General features: G+C 39.7%; 1 protein-coding gene and 1 long non-coding RNA gene across 10 annotated transcripts in view; both read right to left on the bottom strand.

Moving 5' to 3' along the window:
- The window catches only part of LOC118507774, a 7,827-nt gene extending 6,858 nt beyond the window's left edge, over positions 1-969 (bottom strand). The window contains exon 1 of the long non-coding RNA XR_004905709.1: positions 1-969. This exon is cut by the window's left edge and continues 2,711 nt beyond it. This is a non-coding gene — a long non-coding RNA (uncharacterized LOC118507774).
- A 6,939-nt stretch (positions 970-7,908) lies between these two features.
- The window catches only part of LOC118507771 (homeotic protein Sex combs reduced), a 62,130-nt gene continuing 50,257 nt past the window's right edge, over positions 7,909-19,781 (bottom strand). For all 9 annotated transcript variants that reach the window (XM_036046794.1, XM_036046795.1, XM_036046796.1 and 6 more), the window contains one exon: positions 7,909-11,548. In XM_036046794.1, the coding sequence (XP_035902687.1) occupies positions 11,244-11,548 (305 nt within the window). In that variant the 3' untranslated portion in view covers positions 7,909-11,243. The remainder of the gene's footprint in view (positions 11,549-19,781) is intronic.

The following is a 19,781-nucleotide window of genomic DNA, read 5'->3' as shown; positions in this document are numbered from 1 at the left end:
CAATCTTCGTGTGCTTCGGGATCGGGAACGTTGTTGAGGATCTGCTAGCACGTACAAGCTTGCAGTGTATTAGTGAGGGTAGGAATTTTATGTGAAATCAATATTGACAACAAGCTACTTTTTTTAAAGACTCACAGGGAAGCGGAGGTAAGTTTGCTTATTGATGAGATTCTGATTAATATGAATCGTTCATTTTGATATGCTTTTGAAAGCATTACAACTCGTGGAGAAAGTGTAACAAAACTGTTTTATGGCTAGCTGTAAATCTGTGCAGGGCGTGTAAAATATGAAGCCTCCATCAAAAGTACAGGACAGCATAAAATGGAAACTACACACTAGAGGAAGGACAAAATGTTACTGCACATGCGTGCTGTATCCAAATCCTGTTCGGCACTAACACCAAAACCTTAATACAGCATACATTCCAGCTCGTTCAAAATTTACCACTCCTTCTTCTCAACGATGAGGCAGAAAAATTACCCTTTGAATTAGTTTGCGCACGGGGATAATGTGTTGTACAGAAAATGAGCATATACACTTTTATCCTTGTAAAATGTTATACGACAGCTTTGGTAAATATGTGAGAGGCCTTCTTTTTGTAAGATATACGGAGAACATTGAACTGAGCAGTACTAGATGCTTAATTTTGCTAGGAATAACTCTTATTTTGTTGCTCGGCAATCCAAATAGAGCTTTTTCATGTATGATGCACCATAAAAACTACTAGAATTACACGACTATTAGTTCAAAATATGCTTGCCACACACTGTAGCCTCCCTATTTTTTAAACTTTTACACCTTCTATGGGGTCTTTCTGCAGAATTGTACAAACTTTTAACATCAACCGACCAATTTATTTGCTTAAAACAACTTCACGCTGAGAAACCACTTGCACTGAACTGAATGCCACTGAACTAGATGCAAAAATGACGACGACAACGAGACACACACTGGGTGAGGATAAACTGTATCCCCTGCCGGCAATCTCGATATTGACCAGACGTTGAGTTTCAATGTGCTGCTCACCTCTCGTCCGAGCCTGAGTGACGCGAAAGTGTTCGTTAAACGTGATGAGCTCTCGAGTTTGTTTTCGCTTTCTAGTCACTAAATGAAAAACAAAATCCGCAAAAGACTTTCTAAAGCTTAAATAATTTTTAATTTGTTTTTTAGAAAACTTGATTGGCACATCTAACTACTTTTAATAATCATACCTTCCTGTTACTTTTCTTAGCATACGACTAGTATCACCGAATGGACAGATAAATATCGTATAGAATCCACATTGTTGGATAAAATTTGAGTTTTGTTCTCATGCATAGTTTATTCCATTCTGGGATCGTACGATTTGGTGCGAATGAATTAAAATTACAACAGAAATCAATCGAAACCTTGAATTGGTACTCATCGTCAGACATTTGATCGCCAAGCGGAGTAACTCACAAAACGAAAACACGAATTGTTAGTTGGGCCTCAGCGATATTTGTTTCTATTCATTTCACTACGGGTAAAGTTAAAACAATCGGTGGACATTGTTAGGTTAATTTTTGTGTGTAAGTTTTCATACGTTGCGATCGTTCTATTTCAATAAGACAAATCAATAAATTAGATAAGTTCATATTGAACAAAGGTTGCTGCTTAACCATATTCAGATTAATTGCAATCAAAATACAACATCATGTTCTTCTCATCTCACTTGTGAACATCGATGAGCAAGTTCCTTTATGCCAACAGCTCATGTTGAGCAAAAGGTGGGTTCTCATGGAGAATGTGCGTGAGATATCATGAATTTAACTCAGTTAGACTTGCTACTTCGCGTCGAAATAGATGTTAGAATCCTTTGAGGCCATGAGTTTGCTAACCCCTGAAACCGAACCAGTGACAGTTAATATCAACGCTATTTCCGAAGCTCTTCAACGAAGTTAATGAACGCCGATTCCTTATGCAACAAACATAAAACTAGTTATGTTTCCTTTGTGCTGCGAGTATCAATATAAACAAAATATATATATTCATTAAAATAAGGCCATTATTTCTTAATAGTTTAGCCGTTTGTTTGATATGGTGTTGAAGGCGGATAATGTTTGCCTGAGTATTTTCCATTTTATGGCTGCTTCCATCCTGCAAAATCATGTTCGTCTAGTGAAACTTCATTACCTTGTGCTTACAGAAATGTTGTTTTGCTTAAGAACGTCACTGTGATAATTTTATATTATATGTGTTTTGTTTTATTAACGAATGTGTAATCCATTGTTTGGTACGAAACTTGTGCTTTTCGTTTAAAGCCCCTAATTGCTGCCATTACTTTTGTTGAGCCAATGACAATGGTTTTCGTCAAACGTTGAATGGATTTTTAACGATTCGTTAAATACTTGACAAAAGAAACATGCGAACAATACGAAACGGAATGAAAAAGAGAGGCAAGCAAAAAGGCCGTTTCGAAAAGTTTCAATTCCATTTCATGACGATGAACTTATGACTATGAATAAGGTTGTAAAGTGAAACGTAAAGAGAAGTTTTTAAGCGATTTTGTTAAAGTAGTTCGAGTTAAAGCTAATGTAGTTATAGTTGTTGTGACATAAATCACAATTCTAATGCAACATTTATCAATCGCAAAACGTGACAGTTTTAAGGCAAACTAGTCCAACAAGCACTTGCATTACTGTTAAAGAGGCAGATATAAAATATCGAGACTCAAAGCCTCAAATAAAATGTGAACATAAAGAAACATGGAATTTTTGGTGAAAGTTATCGATGTATCCAAAGGTCCAAAATCTCTAGAATAGTACAACAAAAACATTATTGTCAACAACATATCATTAACAAAAGCACAATTGAACGAAGCCTTTGTGAGGAATGCACGGCATCGGGGTATTGCATATTGCATACCACAAGGGGCAAAAGGTAAAATGAGTTGCATGCCATTTCCTTTAGCTACATTTTCACACAGGGGTGCGACCGATCCTACGCAATAAAAAAACAGAGATAGAAGAAGACGAGAAGCATTTTGTATGTGACAAAAATCACAGTCGCTATCCAACCTTCGAGGCGTTCAGACGTTTTGACCAGGACTACGAAAGTGTGTACACAGATAGTGAAATCAGACAACAGTGAGCGTACCCAAGATGGGTCACCGATCTCAAAGATACAAAGCGGCCAATTCCGATGGCAACGGGAACGAGACCGATGCGATGAATACTACCAATTATAGTGCAAGCGAGCTCAGCCAATCCGTTTGCACCACTAAAATCACTTGGAGACAGCGAGATGGATGCTACGCACGCAGCTCCCAAAATGACCGGCAATGCTAAGCCGGAATACGCACCACCACCTATAACGGTCGACAGCTCCAATGTGTTGGACGTCCATAAGAAGGTCATGGCAGCCGGTGTCATGCACTACACAACCGCAACTACCTTCAAGGGTATTTTAAATCGCACCACGACCACAGCAGACTTTAAGGCTGTTTGCAAACAACTGAAATCGACCAACACAGAGTTTCACTCGTACCAATTGCACAAAGACAAAACGACAAAAAATGTCTTAAACGGACTCATCGACATGCCGATTGAGGATCTGAAAGAGATTCTGCAACAGGAAAAATCAATCCGATAGCAATCAAAAAGCAGCAGGCAACGTACCTGCTACATTTCACCAAGGGAACTGTTGACTTCAAGATACTATAATCCATAAAGGCATTGAACCACCAGATGGTTGTATGGCGCTATTTCTCTGGGCATCATGGTCCTATGCAATGCAAAAATTGCCAAAGGTTCGGACACGGTGCTGAAAATTATTTTAGAGCACCATAGTGTATAAAATACTCCCTAGGACACAAATCTTCTATGTGCCCGTTATCTGCTACAGCAGGCGAAGTTAAAATTCCGACACACAAACTAAAATGTGCAAATTGTGAAGGCAACCATACGGCCAATTTCAGTGGGTGCTCCAAACGACTATCGCAGCTTCAAAATGAAAAAAACCACAACAATCGAAAAAGCAAAACGTACAAAAGCATACGCAGCTAGCTCAGGTACAGTTATCTTACAGTGATTTCCCTCCGACCGCCGACGCTACTAATAGCAATGAACTCTTCAACTCAGCAGAATTGATGCAAATTATCTCAGACACATTCCACAACCATCGTGGATGTAAAAGTTTAAGAGGACTAGAAAAAGTTTTTCTTTACAATTGTTCAAATATACTGCTACCGATAGATGGTGCAGCTAACTGACATTAAAGTCGCCTACTGGAATAAAAACAGCATTGCCAATAAAAAATAGATTCTTCCATATTTTTAAACTATCATAGTATTGACGTAGCTGCTGTTACGGAAACCTACCTCAAGCCCAAAACTCATTTCATCATTGTAACATACCACACATATCGTCTTGATAGAACCTCTGGCCCAAAAGGTGGTATTTTAATATTAATCAAAAGGGGTCTTAAACATTCACTACTACCATCTTTTAATCTGAAGACAATAATGGCTATTGGCATTAAAATACACGCCAGTAGATCTCAAATTTCATTTGTTGCAGCATATCATCCCGGTGGAAACAGAAACATAAGTAATTTCAAGAACTATGTAAAAAAATTACTAGCGTTAGGAAAAAAATTTTATTTTGTGGAGACTTCAACACTCGTCATAGAATGTGGAATTGTGCTTCTAAGAACCGGGCAGGAAAATCCTTATTTGAGGAATTACAAATAGGACAATTTTCTATAAACTATCTCGACTCGCCTATTGTTCGAATTACGAAAATATTTACAGGGTAGAAATGAATTATGATGAATTTGTAAATGAACTCTAATTAATGCATAAGAATAAAGGACAATTGAATTCACACTCGCAAAGAAACCAGACGTGTTACATCTATCGCTCTACAATCACGATATCACATCCAGTAAATTCTCTACACCTACCAACAATCCTTCGAACCATAATTACAACCCATCTACTTTAGACCTCATACTGACAAACAAACACGATTACTCCAAACCAATAACTGCGATCGACCTAACATCAGGCCATCTACCAGTTAATCTGTTTACGATTAACGACAATAACATTATCAAAATTTTAAAAAGCAAATTTTCGATTATAATGATGCGTACTGGTCACTGTTTAAATCTCAATTAAGCACACACATAAACCATAATACAACAGACCTCAGTAGAATAGAACAACCATCTCAAATTGATGATATGATCTATAATCTTACAGAAAATATCATTTATACACATAATTCAACCGTCCCTCTTTCCACCCCTGAGGATTTTAATATTTTCATTCCACCAGCAATTATTTCCCTGATCAAAACACACTTTCAAAAAGCCCACAGCACAACCGCAAGCGATAGAAACCCTTTAGAGAACAGAGTTAACTCTCGCGACTTTTTCAAGGTTCTTTCACTCAAATCCGACCCCTGGTATTACTCCAGGTGATCTGATTAAACCTAAAGAAATATTAAAAATTATTAAGTCAACTAAATTAAAATCCTACGGTGTCAAGCCGTAATCCTAAAAATATAAATATAAATAAATTAATTAAAATCCTCCTCAGGTCCAGATAATATAAATAACAGAACCATAAAGCAGCTTCCAAAAACGGTCATCATTTTTTTCACCTAGATTTTTAACGGTTGCTTGAAAATAGGATATTTTCCAAACAGTTGGAAACAAGCCTAGGTTGTTCCAATTCCAAAACCTGGTAAAGATTTGAGCCAAGCTTGCAACTACAGACCTATGAGTTTATTAAACTGCCTTAGAAAATTATTTGAAAAATGATCAACATGAGATTAAGAACTTACTCAGCAATATGTAATATTATCCCAAATCCGCAATTTGATTTCCAGCCCGGACTCTCAACTGCACATCAGTTACATAGACTAAAAAGCGATATAATTCACAATCGATGTTCTAACAAATTCACGGGTCTAATGTCACTGTCATGAGACATGACGCTATTTGGCACGACGGTTTGACCTATACATAATTAAACAAGGCTATTCCAATTATTTAATTCATATTATTCAAAGTTTCATATCGAATAGATCCAATACCGTGCACATCAATAACAGTAAATCTAATGATGACACTCCAATTGCAGGAGTGCCAAAAGTTAGTGTATTGTCACCTTTACTTTTCAACATGAAGATGTTAGACATATCTGAAATGCCAAAATGCACGCAATACCAATATGACGATGATTAAGCTACAGGTTCTTGTAGTAAATTATCAAAAACAATTACTAAAACGCTGAACATATCATTAATGAAATATCAAAAGCACTGCAACAAATGGAAATTTAAGATCAACCCTAACAAATCTCAAGCAATATTTTTCACCCGTTTCACCTGTAGATTTAAAATACCCCATCAGAATCTTCAACTGAATGGTGTATCTATACCATGGCGGACCAAAGTCATGTACTTGGGTATGATTTTAGATAAAACTCTTACCTTTAAACCACATATTGAAAACCTTATAATCAAATGTGAAAAAATATACCGTAGCCTCTATTGTTTCTTCAACAGAAACTCAAAATTAAGTAAATATAACAAGATCCTAATGTATAAATCCCTCATTAGGCCCAATATAACATACGGATCTCCGGTTTGGCACTCATGTGCTAAAACACATAAATTAAGAGTACAAAGAATTCAAAATAAATTCTTAAAACCTTCTTAAACGTCCCCTTTTGGTACAGCACCAGTTACATCCATAGAATATGCAGGGCTGGCTGGGGCTGTATGTGCAAAGCCATATGAAGATTTTGCCATTTGAATACCGACACCGCACCCTGTGGCAGGAAACATACTGATCCCGCATGACCCGTATGATCCGTATGACCTGTGAGGTAGGCGAAAATGCATCATTACCGAAGGTAACACTTGCGTTACCAAAGTAAGGTATTGCTTGCATTACCGAAGCTGAAAAATCATTATCAGCCCATGTTTTCACCTCTTCACAATAAATCAGTAAAAATTTCAACAACAAAAATTCAAAAAAATCAAACGTCAAGTATCAATTAAAAAATCAAGAAAAAAAATCAGCATCAAAACAAACTCCGGACTCGTTTTTGATTCCGGACTCGTTTTGATTCCGGAATCGTTTTGATTCCGGACTCGTTTTGATTCCGGACTCATTTTGGTTCTGGACTCATTTCGGTTGCGGACTCGTTTTTGATTCCGCGCTCCGGATTCCCGTTCTGCTGCAAATGTATGTCGTGCACACTGTTCTGCGTTATCTCCTCCCTTCTTTGTCCTTGCCAGCCGGTTGCTTGGTGGTATAATTTACGTGTAGAATTTTGGAGGCGGCGGGGGTTTCCTTTTCTTTTTTTACTTTCGCTTACTGTGCTTTTATCATTTCGCAGCGGCTGCTTACTCAAATTTGGCAAATTTGTTTTGGGTGTATAAACTTACACCTTCAAATGATTTTAAGTCCATGCCATTTTATAGCTTATGCATGTGCTTTCTATTCACTCTTTAAATATGTTTCCGGCCCCTGTTGATGACGCTCGATTCTATATTCCGGAAAAAATATTCGAAACAAAAAAAAATGTTTTAAGGTTTAAGAGACTTTATTCACTTTGACACAAATTCCATATCATCATTCAAAGGATGATATTAATTTAATATTAACATGAATATGAATTTAACATTCATATCAGGAAACATTGCAAACGAGAAATAAAAGCTAAATTCCAACAGTCCGGTGCTAACGGCGCTTTGAAAAAGAACAATAACAAAGCGGCGCTTAAAAAAAGTACAAATGACTGCGAGAAAACTGCTCAAATCATCAAATCAGCTCAAGTCATTAATCCAATAATAATACCAGTTACCTTATTTTTGAGCTTTGCCATTGCATTCATTAAAAACTTTCGGACAATAATTTGAATGAACCATCTTAATTTGATGAATGATTTTTTTTATTTGTTTTACAGGTATTTTGTGTTTATTTATATTTTCTTCAAATTACTACTGTAACTTAAACATACTGCTTCCACTGATATTGCATTCCTGACTGAACGTGTTACAATTCACTCGTCACTCAAAAAAGAGAATTCTCATAGAGTTTACCGCTTTCTTGGCCGTTTGTACCTGAACCGTAGAGCTGAGTACCTAGATGGTAATTCATAAACGTCTCCTGTTTGAAAATGTGTGAGTTCGTACTATATGAAGGAATTTCGTTTTCTACATTTCCCTGCGAGAAAGTTCGAACAGTGTGATTTCCGTAGGTTTCGGCCGATGTTTACCTAGTAGCAGAGCTCGTTAGTTTGGTAGAATCGCTTCAGGATCATCAAGCATTGAGTTACATTGCTGGAATTTCTCACGGCTTACCCTACGCCTTGCTATAGCATAGGAGTTGAGCTAAACATACAGCGTGCTTAAAACAAAATAAATAAAACATTCTATTAAACTACGATCTCAACACAATTAATTTGATCGGCTGTGTTTTTAATAAACTACTGCTGAATATATTCATTCATATCCGTGCTATCTCAGACCGGTTTATAGATCAGCTGACTAAGACAATGCGATGACAGATGTTCATTGAGACACGCACATAGTAATTTTCTAAGTATGAATATGTATCCTGTAAACAAAATATGCTTATCCTGCAGTAAACTACGGATTGCTCCGGAATTATTTCTACAGTGCTATTTCGGTTTGTGGTTATCAACGAAACGAAGGTACAAAACGAGGGTACAATTTAAATTGGTTAATTTTAACTTTTGATAATGTTGTCCAAATAGGTTTTGAACATTTGAGCGCAGAGTAATGTTTTTTTTTTGTATTGTTAATAAATTTTTCGTTATTCAAATTCTATTTTCTGGATGTCTGTGTAAGACATTCGTCGTTGAAACTAGTATTATTATGTTCAGGATCATTTTCATGTGTGTACCCTCAAAAACAAATGTCACAACAAAGTCTAACTATCTGTTGAGATGCACCTCTCATACCTTCGGAATGCTTAAAAAATTAGCTCATAAGCTAGGTCAGCTCGAAGAGTTAACAATTTCTTAATTATTTTTGTTTGTTCACTCGAGGACGCCTTTTGTAAGGAAGCAGTGTTTTTACCTCCGTGCATCTCTTGCATCCATCTATTCCACGGATCCATATTTGTCTAATGCCTATAGTGATGATTGTTGATAGGCATCGCCTATCACGGAGCGTTACTATTGTTTTGTATTGTACCCATAATCTCTCCCATTCATTATCTTACCCATTGTTTTAGATCGTGTCCTGTAGCTACACATAGATTCGAGACGCTTTACGTGACCAGCGTAGCAACGCAGGGAAAACTGCTTTCTGTTATATAGATCATAGATTCGTCCTACCGGTCAGTTTGCTTGAGGTGCTATGTACAAACACAGAATCATTCGCTAATCTTAAAACTCAATGTTCCAATTTGTATTAAACTTCATTGTTTTCGTTTCCCTATAATGCTACTAAAAGGGTTTCATGATCAAGATGTTGAAACAACCGTGGAGAGAATGTGATCTGGTTATGTGCAAGATACGATCGTTGTGGCCATGCCGGCATCCAACATAAAATAGCCCTGTATGAATCCGAATTTGCTGTCATTACTATGCGCATGCTGGGTTGGAGCATGTTATCGAAATTCTCTTTTAATCACAATTTACAACGGTATGAATAACTGTTCCCTTCTTCTCAGGCCAAAATCATGTTATATGTAGCCAAACAAGTCATATAAATTAAAATAGTGAAAACAAAGAAAAACTCAACAAGTATGAGAAGGGAAACTGAATTCATCGTTAGCTGATTTGCAATTAAGTACACACATTTTTCCTGCCAAAATAATATCAATCGCCACATTGCTGGAATACGACGTTCTTACAGTAACGAGTGAACCTAATTCATCGATGTCACAACACTTAATTTTGATTTTGTGACGAGTTTTTCATTGCTAATAAAATTGTGTTTAGCTCTTGTTGGCGCACGGTGCACTGAGAAATGAATAATAATAAATAATAAGGTTCTACTTTTCTTTGCAACCCATTCTCCTATTCATTTAAACAATTTCGCACGACGTGTGCAACCAGCTTTGCATGAGTAACGCAAATCCGCATCCGCAACTGAAATCAAACATCTAGTTTGGTTGTTTATTCCTATAATACCAAGATCATGAGAAGTACGGTTAAAACGTATGGATGCAGGTCGGAGCGCACCTGTTGAATGCATAGCCAATTTTGCGTATTCAATCATCGAACCAAATGACTAAATTAAATCAAGACTAAGCTGAAGATTGTTTAGAAAAGAAATTTAAAGTTCCTATCTGACACCATAACCGTGCTCATTATGCTAAATGATCTTCGTTGATGTAAAACCTATGTAGAAATCTCATGTCGAGGATGGTTGGACTGCATGAGAATGAGAGTATACTGTAGTATTGCCGCTCGAAAAAGGTACCTTAACTTTCGCAACACTTACTTAGCCTAGAAAATGTTACGCGTACAGTTTAGAAACTTGACTTACAAACTAGTATATGGATGCCTCGTGGAATGCGAGGCCAGCTTTTCGAATACTGATTAGAGAAGAGCTTGCGATTGATAGGAGATTCCGCTGTCGTTTGCTTCCACCGTACATCAAAAGGGTTGTGATAGGAAAAGTGGGGGGTTAATTTAGCAACAATTATGTACACAACATTGTTTGGGTAGTGCGGAAATCGTTACAATAACAAAAAAAGATCAATAAGGATAGGGTGACGGGAAGTGTTCGGTACAGTGGAAGCAAACGAGTCCGAAAGTCTCGTATCAAACAGTGAGCGTACAATCTTAACACACTGCATTGAGTGTGTCGTATGCAGCGTGCATTCTGATGAATGATGAATGGTTACTGTTGCAGTTTCCATTCTTTCGTGTTCTCCTCCCAACGGCAGCTCATACAACAGTCACAGTTGCTGTTCGTTCAGAGATATCACGGACTTGCGATCATTTTCGAAGCGTCTTAACGCTAAAGACGCCTCGAAAATGCGAGCGTTTGTCCCCTTTTGGTTGGTCAGTGCAAGTCGCAACGTGAGATAGCTGGTAGACCAGGGGACAATCAAAACTCCTGATTGTATTTAGTGGTATCAGAAGGCGTACTGCTGCCGCCGCCGCCTCCACCTACACCGCCGCCGCCAAACAGTACGCTGTCCTGATTGCCCTGATATCCCTGATACTGTTCCTGATAGAGCTGGTTGAGTCTCTAACCAGTACCCGAAAAGTGCCACGCGTCCTATGCGCTCAGGTGCGCGAACTGTGAAGGATGAATATCGAATTGATAAGGATGACCGTACGGCGACATGTGGTACGGCACAATGTTCATCGAGGCCATCTTGTGTTCCTTCTTCCACTTCATCCGCCGGTTCTGGAACCAGATTTTGATCTGTCGCTCGGTCAGACAGAGGGCATGTGCGATCTCGATGCGTCGTCTGCGCGTTAAGTATCGGTTGAAGTGAAACTCCTTCTCCAGCTCGAGCGTCTGATAGCGTGTGTAAGACGTGCGCTGGCGTTTCGTTTCCCCATTTGCGTTCACCGTACCTAAAATGAGCAACGATCGTCGTCATGTGTGCATCGGCAAATGCGTTCACCCGTCCAGCCACCCATCCGACATTGTGTCCGTAATAGTTGTGAAAAAAGTCCGTTGCAAATATCAGCGTCGATGCGAAAACATGTAAAAATAGATAGAAAGGATATAAAACATTAGTGAAGAAAACAGAAACAAGCAACAATGACATCAATCAGTCAATGGCCATTATTATCTACTAAGATAAGCGTATGATTATGAGGCTGTTAGGAAATACGCGACAAAGATAATTAGCACGCAACCTATTAACGAATCAGAATACTAATTAATGAATTATTATTGCCGGTAAAATCACTCTCCTTTGACAGGCTTCAGCTGAACGGAAGCTGTCCTGCCCTTGGCTTGGAGTGGTAAATCTCGCCTTTCCTAATTGCACTACAGCGCAGCACCGGAACGGTACATAAGGTGTGGGAAAAGAGATGGAAAAATTGTTCACACTTCCGACGAAAGCGTGCAGCCCATTCCATTAACACAATTGCCCCTTTCCGCTCGTCGGCATTAGAAAACAACACGTCGTTGAAAGAATTCAAATAAATGCCAATTCCGAGCGAAACCATAATTAATCTTCTTCATGAAACTTCCACTGGCTGTTCGCTGTCTGCTAGCTCGAGCGATATTGTGCGGTTGGCGGTAGCTCGCTCGCGTCGGACCTTTAACGCACACTCCGTCAACGCAGTTATACTTCCAATTCTAACGCGTATCGGGAGTTTTATCAAAATGATAATGCGGGGATCCGTTCTCCTATCGAGCTTCAATCATGCTCCTTTGCGGGTATCGTTAGTTTATTTGCTTGCGTTTTTCGTTATGCATAAAGATGTATTTTGACGCTCGGTCTATTTGGTCAGCTTCAGGCACACATTCCAGCACACAAACCTGCGGCGAGGTGTGCTAGTGTGAAGTGAAAATGGAGTGTTCATCTGTCAGTTTGAATGAAAAACTGTTTCTTGACGAAAGAACACACCATTTCGCATGTAGTTGCGTATGTTGCCTTGGTGGTTGAGTAAGCGCATCACATCCGCAAATTTGATGTAACAAACCCAACGGAAACCGAAGGAATTGTTCCTTCCATTCAGTTATGCCACCACACCAACTCTGCAGATGATAACAAACCTTACAAACCATCAACAAAGAAGGGACAGAAAGAAAGCTGACGGTTCGTACGGTTTGAGAAGCTCGAACCGTACCCGTCCATGGCTCGTGTGATGTTGCCTTTCCCTTTGCCGGTTGTCATTTTCAAAGAAAATTGAGCAAATACAATTTATCATTTTTACTCGACCGGACACTGCTCAGCTTCGGCAAAGGGATAGATTTTCGGATAGAAGCTACCTATGTAGTGTGTATTCTAGATCAATAACACCGGATAAAAACACCGGTCTTCTATCGTGGGCAGTGAATAGCTCCACTTGCATCGAAGCTGGAGAGCATTACGATTCGTCAGTAGGGGTCGCCGTCCTTTAGTGTTCCGGAATTCAATATATGTCCAAGACTCTGATTGAAAGTATGACGCTTTTTTATCTAGCACATCACAACTGAAATAAATACAAATCAGAATAGGAACAGCACAGACAAACTTTTTATATTAACATTAAAATCGTCAAGGATAAGTAATTCCATTCTACTGTCTTCAAATAATCCTAACAACGAATAACCTTGCCGGACTGTAGGCAAAACAAACACTTGGAATTAAAAACTGCAAACACGATACTATACTTTGTGCTGTATACGAATTGCTCGATCCAGTTAGTATTTGAGAACACAAAGAACATGGTGGTAGGGTTATTTGTGTAAGCCTCACGCTTGTGTATTATTTTTTTATTTAGGTAAAAATAATACCGCGTATCAGAGCGAAAGGAAGGAGAAGAAAAGTGAGAGCTAAACGCTGGTGACAAATCTTTTGTCCAGAACCGACTGATCTTAAGTAGGACAACATCACATTCATCATTGCTACATCCGAAGCCGGCCGTTGTACCGAAACTGAGCGCTAATCCGGGCCTTGAAAACGTTAGATCATCAGCATCGAGACCGACCCAACGATGTGAAAGGCTAAACGAATGCTACGATTGATTGAAAATGACCGCGAATCGCGCGGTGTTGCTCATCATGGCAACTTGTTCCCGTTGGCGCATGCATAGTGAACGCTCTTGGCAGAACGCGCATTGCTCCACAACCGACCAATTCGAATGAGGGGGCTGTTCGGTTAGCGATGAGCAACGTGTTTTGACGTTGGTATTTAGAAGACAGTTTTCGTAACTGAAAGATCACTTTGCAGCGACATGGTTCTGTTCGCTACCGGCTTCTTCGGTTTCCCCTCTCGCTTTGGTCCTTTCATTATACCGATGAGTCGGAACGGCCAAAAGACAAGTGACAAAACGTTGACACATTACTAGCTCACAATCTCGTACATGAAGAACACCAACGTGCTGGCGGAGTATTATTTCCCGGTGGGTCTGTGGCGAACAATGTGAGAAATCGCATTCCGGAAAGCGTAATAACACTGCAATCTCCGAAAATATTTTGTCCGTGTGCTGGACCTAATTTTGACGTTGTGCTGGACTTGGAGATTACATCCGTAGTCAAATTCCTAGATATATTTCGATGAATCGTGACGTGATTTATTTTTTACCAATAACAGCATCTGCGCGGTTCAGTGTGTGAACTCATTTGGATCTTGCAGGCTGTCAACATTTAAGAGCGTGTAACATTCTTTCAAGTGATGTCTGCATGCATGGGGGCTGCAAAAAGTTTGTACCAAGCGAAAAACTATAATAGTTGCCCTTGCAAGAAATTCAAACATCTTCATGTTTTTGTCAACCGCAATACCATTGCAACATTTACGATTTCGACATTCGCACATAGATGAAATGTCACCTCATTCAGCGTGTTTGGGACGCATACAATCATCTGGATAATCGCTGGTACGCACAACTTAGTAATTTGTGTTTGCTTTCGTTTTTGTTTTTTTTTGCAATGAAAATAATGATTTGAATATTCAAGCGAGCGTTATAACTACTAACGGGCAATAGCAACCCGTGCACCCGTGTGAGAAATATCTCACTCTGAACTCTCCATTCTCAATAAAGCTGGGCCGACAGTGCACAGCGACGGCGACGACTACGACGACCGTGTTTATTAGAGGAGTGTGAAAAACGCGCTGACTTCTACGTTAATTATATAATTAGAGCATTGATCAAGAGCTACGCCGCTGCTGTAGCTGCTGTTGCTCGGTAGATTCTCTCTTCACGATCTTCACGAAACACTCGAGAATTCGGATGCGGGTAGATGAAACACGTGAGCTGGGCGACGATCTTGCACTGCAGCGAAACTGTTTGATTTTCGGCTAGACTAGCGACGGACTAACACGTGCTCGCATGGAGAATGTTAATCGGCGGAGAGTTAAGCTTCACCAAGAACATTTCACGCTCGTGGTGGAGGGTTTCCACTTTAATTTGATACTGTTTATTGACCACACTGGCAGTTGGGAAATCGATAATCGGTCTGGTTTGAGAGACAGTTTTTTGTTCGCCCATGAGCTGGCGTACCGATACAAAGAAATACATTAGGAGCCTCGAGGAAACCAAGGCGGCGTAACAATCAAAAGAAGCAAACATGGTATGGTGCTCGAGAAACGTATCTCGGTGGGTTGGTGGGGCATCAGACGAAGGAGTCGCTGCCAAAGTTGGTTGAAATAAAACTAAACCATATTAGACATTCATCAATCAAGCGAGACAATGGCTATTATGACAGCTTCTTGTGAGTAGTACACAATCATGTGTGACAACTTCTGTTTTGCTCGCTTGGATATCATATTTGAGGTTCACTTGGTAAGCATCGGAGCAGAGTTCCGTGTTCTTGACACAGCTTGCCAATCTACCTATGCTAGATGCTTCCGTTGGTGTCCTAGTTCTTTTACTGCTACGATTTTTTTTTGCGCTTCTACATTCTGTGTTCGCCTGTTGTTCTCTGTTATAACGTTACGTGTGTCACAAAATATCGCCTTAGCATACTTTAAAATCAATGTATTTTTTAACTTTTCATACAGTACTTCGCTTCAACGGAAAATGCGATACCTTCTGCAAAGTAGGAGAAAGTAAGAACGAATTGTTTGTGTGAATTGTTTTTGAGCCGACCTTAACCGGAACAAGTACGCTAGGGTCGAGATGTTATTTTGGCTGCAGTCGATAAGATTGAACTCATGGGGAAATGTAGCTTTAAAGCGAACAGTCGCATTGTTGAACAGCTACCGTTGCCGATCATTAATCATGGCTTCACATTTTCGCATACCATTTTGAAGGCAAATTTTAGCAATTCCTCTACAACAGCATGCAGTGAAACCGGGGGACGACATTTGAAAAGTGTTTTCCTTCATCTCACATTGACTTGCCGTTCAGTTTATTTTAGAAGCAATCAAGAGAACTCTCACTCCTACAACCTTTTGACAAGCACACAATTTTCTAAGGCCAGGGTTATGCTTTTCGATGCTATTAAGAGAAAGTTGCAGGGACAGGACCAATTCCAGTCACATTGATAAAAAGGCAAATAAAGAAGAAACTAATTCAAACAAAAAAAAAACACGCAAACCTCAACCATTGCACGAGTTCCCATCCACCCCGAACAAGTCTGCGACGATTTATTGATTTCGAGGATTGATGTGCTCAGAGAAGGTGATACATGTTGTGTTTTGGGTCGTGGGGCGGATTGCATAGGAATGGCTAGAACTGCCGAAGGAAATGTACTTCTTGAGCCAGCAAGATATGAAACATGACGGTGTGCGTAGGACATGTACCACACCAACAAAACAAAAAAAAACCAAAAGAAAACATTCTCTGTGCTTTGGCTTCGTCATACGAGCAAACGAAGCCTGTGGAAAATAAAGCGATAGAGCAGTAGTAGTGTATGTGGTATGGTTTGCGGTATGTGAAATAATGCATTTTTTATATTTAGGCAGTTGCTCCCAGGGCTTTCCCCTTGTTTCATTAGTTATTAATGTGTTTGTTAACTTAGGTCAGGGAATGTCTGTGTTCCGATGGTACCACATAGTATCGATTGCGTTGTAGGGCGCTCGTTATTATTTTATACTTTGCAAATACCGGCTACCACGAAATAACGCATTAGAAAATCGATATCAAAACAACACTCGGATTAATATATCAATAAGACCGACGATGTAATATTTCAGTGAATTTAAACGATCCACAGGTAATGATCAAATTATAAAAGCTGTCTGGTTGAACCTGTTAAATTTAATTTGTATTGTGGGCTCAAGCATTAACAAAATGTCATGACCTATGCATGATTTTGAAAGGTTTGATATGAGAGATGTTTAAAATTCGGTAAGATTTGGTTTATTTGGAAGTTTATTGTAAATCTTTACATGAGGATAAAAGCCAGTTATCAAAAACATTATCATTGAAACGACAATAACACAGCAGGCAAACGTTCAATTGTGGCAGAGTATTTCGGTAACTACAAAACATTCAAAAGTTTTCAAAGCCATCCTTCTGTCCCACAAGTCGAGCAAAACAAAAACACAGTAAATATTAAGAAACAAGCCTTGTTACACCCAGTGTCTGAATATGCACGGTACCAGGTAGTTGGAAGACGAGAAAGAAAAGTTTTTGCAAGATAAATAAAAACAAAATCGTTACACCCCAAGACATTCCGATTAAATGGTTCGTAGGTAATGTGAATATTTCACATATTGCAGTGCATTGGTTCGGTCAGGAAGCTCCACAACAACGGATGGAATATGTTTGCGATGCACGAAAAGGAAGCATGCAAACACGGCAACGCGTCCAATGAAATTCATTCCTTCGGGCAAGTTCGCACGAGACGCACATGATTGTTTTTTGGTTGCTTTTCAGACTTTGCGCTTTGCTTGAATAGCGTGCCGACTGGAAATGGACGAATATGGAGCGTTAACACAATATTTAACGAATCGAAAAAATGCTCGCAAAATTCAACCACTTTGTTTGACCCGGGCGCTTGCCTACCGATTCCGGTTTTCGGATTCTGATTTCTTTTCAATTTACTGGCGGTTTTGCTCGGACACAATCCATCCACAATCCGCCAAAGTGTAGTGGGCTGCCGGTTAAACCTCATCGTTTAGCAATGGTTTGATAAAGCATATTTGCGAAATAGTGGAATGGTCACTTGAAACTGGCCGAGTAGCGAAAATCGAGTTGGAAATACATTCGCTTGTATTAGCGAAATATTCGTTTCATTCAGCAAACCAGCTGAGCTTGTAATAATAAAATAATAAAATCTCTCTAAACACAACTGCTCGTACATGGTGAGAGCGCGTTTTATCGAACCAACTATCAAGAGCAGCACGGGTAAGAAAGAGTAAAGTCGTGCTTAAGCTTTGTGTCGAACTTAAACGGGTAATGGCGTGCGATTTAAAATTAATTTGAAATTTTGCCCTTTTTCCTTTTGGTTTCCGATTCAAATCTCTGGGTGTTCTTTAAAGGCCTTTGTACGAATGGTTCATTCGGCGGGGCACATAGAATGATGTTCGGTTTACGCTGGTCAGCAGGCTGCACTTCGTGATGATGGTTGTCTTTCCTTTCGTACATGCGAAGAAACAAGGCTAAGCCTGTAAGTCTTCGACGTTTGCAGTTTTTTGTACTGCTGCGTTGAACTTGGTGGTGGCTTGGCCATGCTTATACTTGACCGGTTTTGCAGAAACGTGCACGTAATGAAAAGGGGTTTTCATAAAGCAAAAGTGCAGGGAGGTATGATTATTGGCTCAGCGACCGTTTACCGAGACACTGGCTACAACCTACGGGGTTTTTGTTTTCGCATGTGCCGTACAAATGGTAGACTTTAAAGTGAAAATCGAAATGGGAATCTCAGATTCATACCCAAAAGAAATTTGTTTACCGTGTTGTGACATACATTTCGTGTGATCTGTGTGTCCTGTCTTCAGAACTAAAGATGCGTTGTTCTGAAATCATAATTTGAGCAGCATAGTTTTTATTACATGAGTGTTTGTCCTGACATTAATGAAAGCCAGTTTACTTTAGCATCTTTCGGTGCAAAAGCTTCGCTGATAATAGTTTTGTCGTTTAAATTTCTGTTCGAGATGTTTGGTACCGAACGCATCAAGATACATATTTTTTGCCTACAGGATATGCCCGTTTCTTTAATTGCTGAAAATTGTATTAATTACCACCATCCGACGACTTAGGGAAAAAGGCGTGCCCATAATAGCGTAGAAAGCGCCAGTCACACGCATAAAGGTAATATATTCAACTAACAGCATCGGCCGGAATTGCTACATTGTGTTATAAAATAGAAGAAGAGAGAAGAAAGCGAACGGGTCCAACCCGTAAAAAGGACCCAACAACGGCTAGATATGTCGGACAGGCAATCCATCACCTTGCTCCATTGGGAAGCAACGTACCTACAACAGCTTGCGAATGGATTCACAAAGTGTCATCAGGTATTAGAATTTCTACTAATTTTGCTTCACACACTCAGGTCCATTTACTCGTGAATGCAGGGTTTTTTTTTCCACTGCTATGCCGCTTATGAGTATTTTTTTTGTAACGCTTGACTCCGTGAATCTGCAATAAATCAGCGATTGAATTATGATCTCTACCTTTTTAGCTTCCGCAAAAGCGTGGAACTCCCTCGTGAAAATGAGACTAACTATCCATGTGGATCAATCTTAAAGCCTTGCTAACCCAAATAGAAACAACTCTTTGACGCACTGTGCTCCTCTGCGGATGGTATGTTATTTCGTTATTTCCTCCTGCGACCGCAACGGCGACCACCGCACTCCCCGAGTCGTGGGCAATCGCTACTAGGATATCTTTTTACACGAATACACCGGATTATCGCCGGTTGCTGCACAGTGAAGGGTACTCAAAACACATTTTGAGTGGCGGTGTCTTTGGGTTCAATGATAATAATCTTACCACCGTGAAAAAATGGTACGAAAGCCACTCGACGCACGACACACTGCTGGGCGAGAAGGAATGTCCGAAATAAAGCAATAAATTTAACTTAAGTCAAAACACCGACTCTAGGGCGTTTATCAAATCTTTTGTACGACAATAACATCCTTAACCTTGCGGGTTGGTAAAGATGGACGGTCCGTCTGGTCCGGGGCTAACCTTTGGCACAGCGGCTATTAGAAGCGCCCGACTGGAATGGGAATCTTCGTGTCGGACTGCAGTACCTGTA

Source organism: Anopheles stephensi, chromosome 2 (genome assembly GCF_013141755.1).
Source record: "Anopheles stephensi strain Indian chromosome 2, UCI_ANSTEP_V1.0, whole genome shotgun sequence".
Classification (NCBI taxonomy): domain Eukaryota; kingdom Metazoa; phylum Arthropoda; class Insecta; order Diptera; family Culicidae; genus Anopheles; species Anopheles stephensi.
This window is presented reverse-complemented; position numbering and strand designations above follow the sequence as displayed.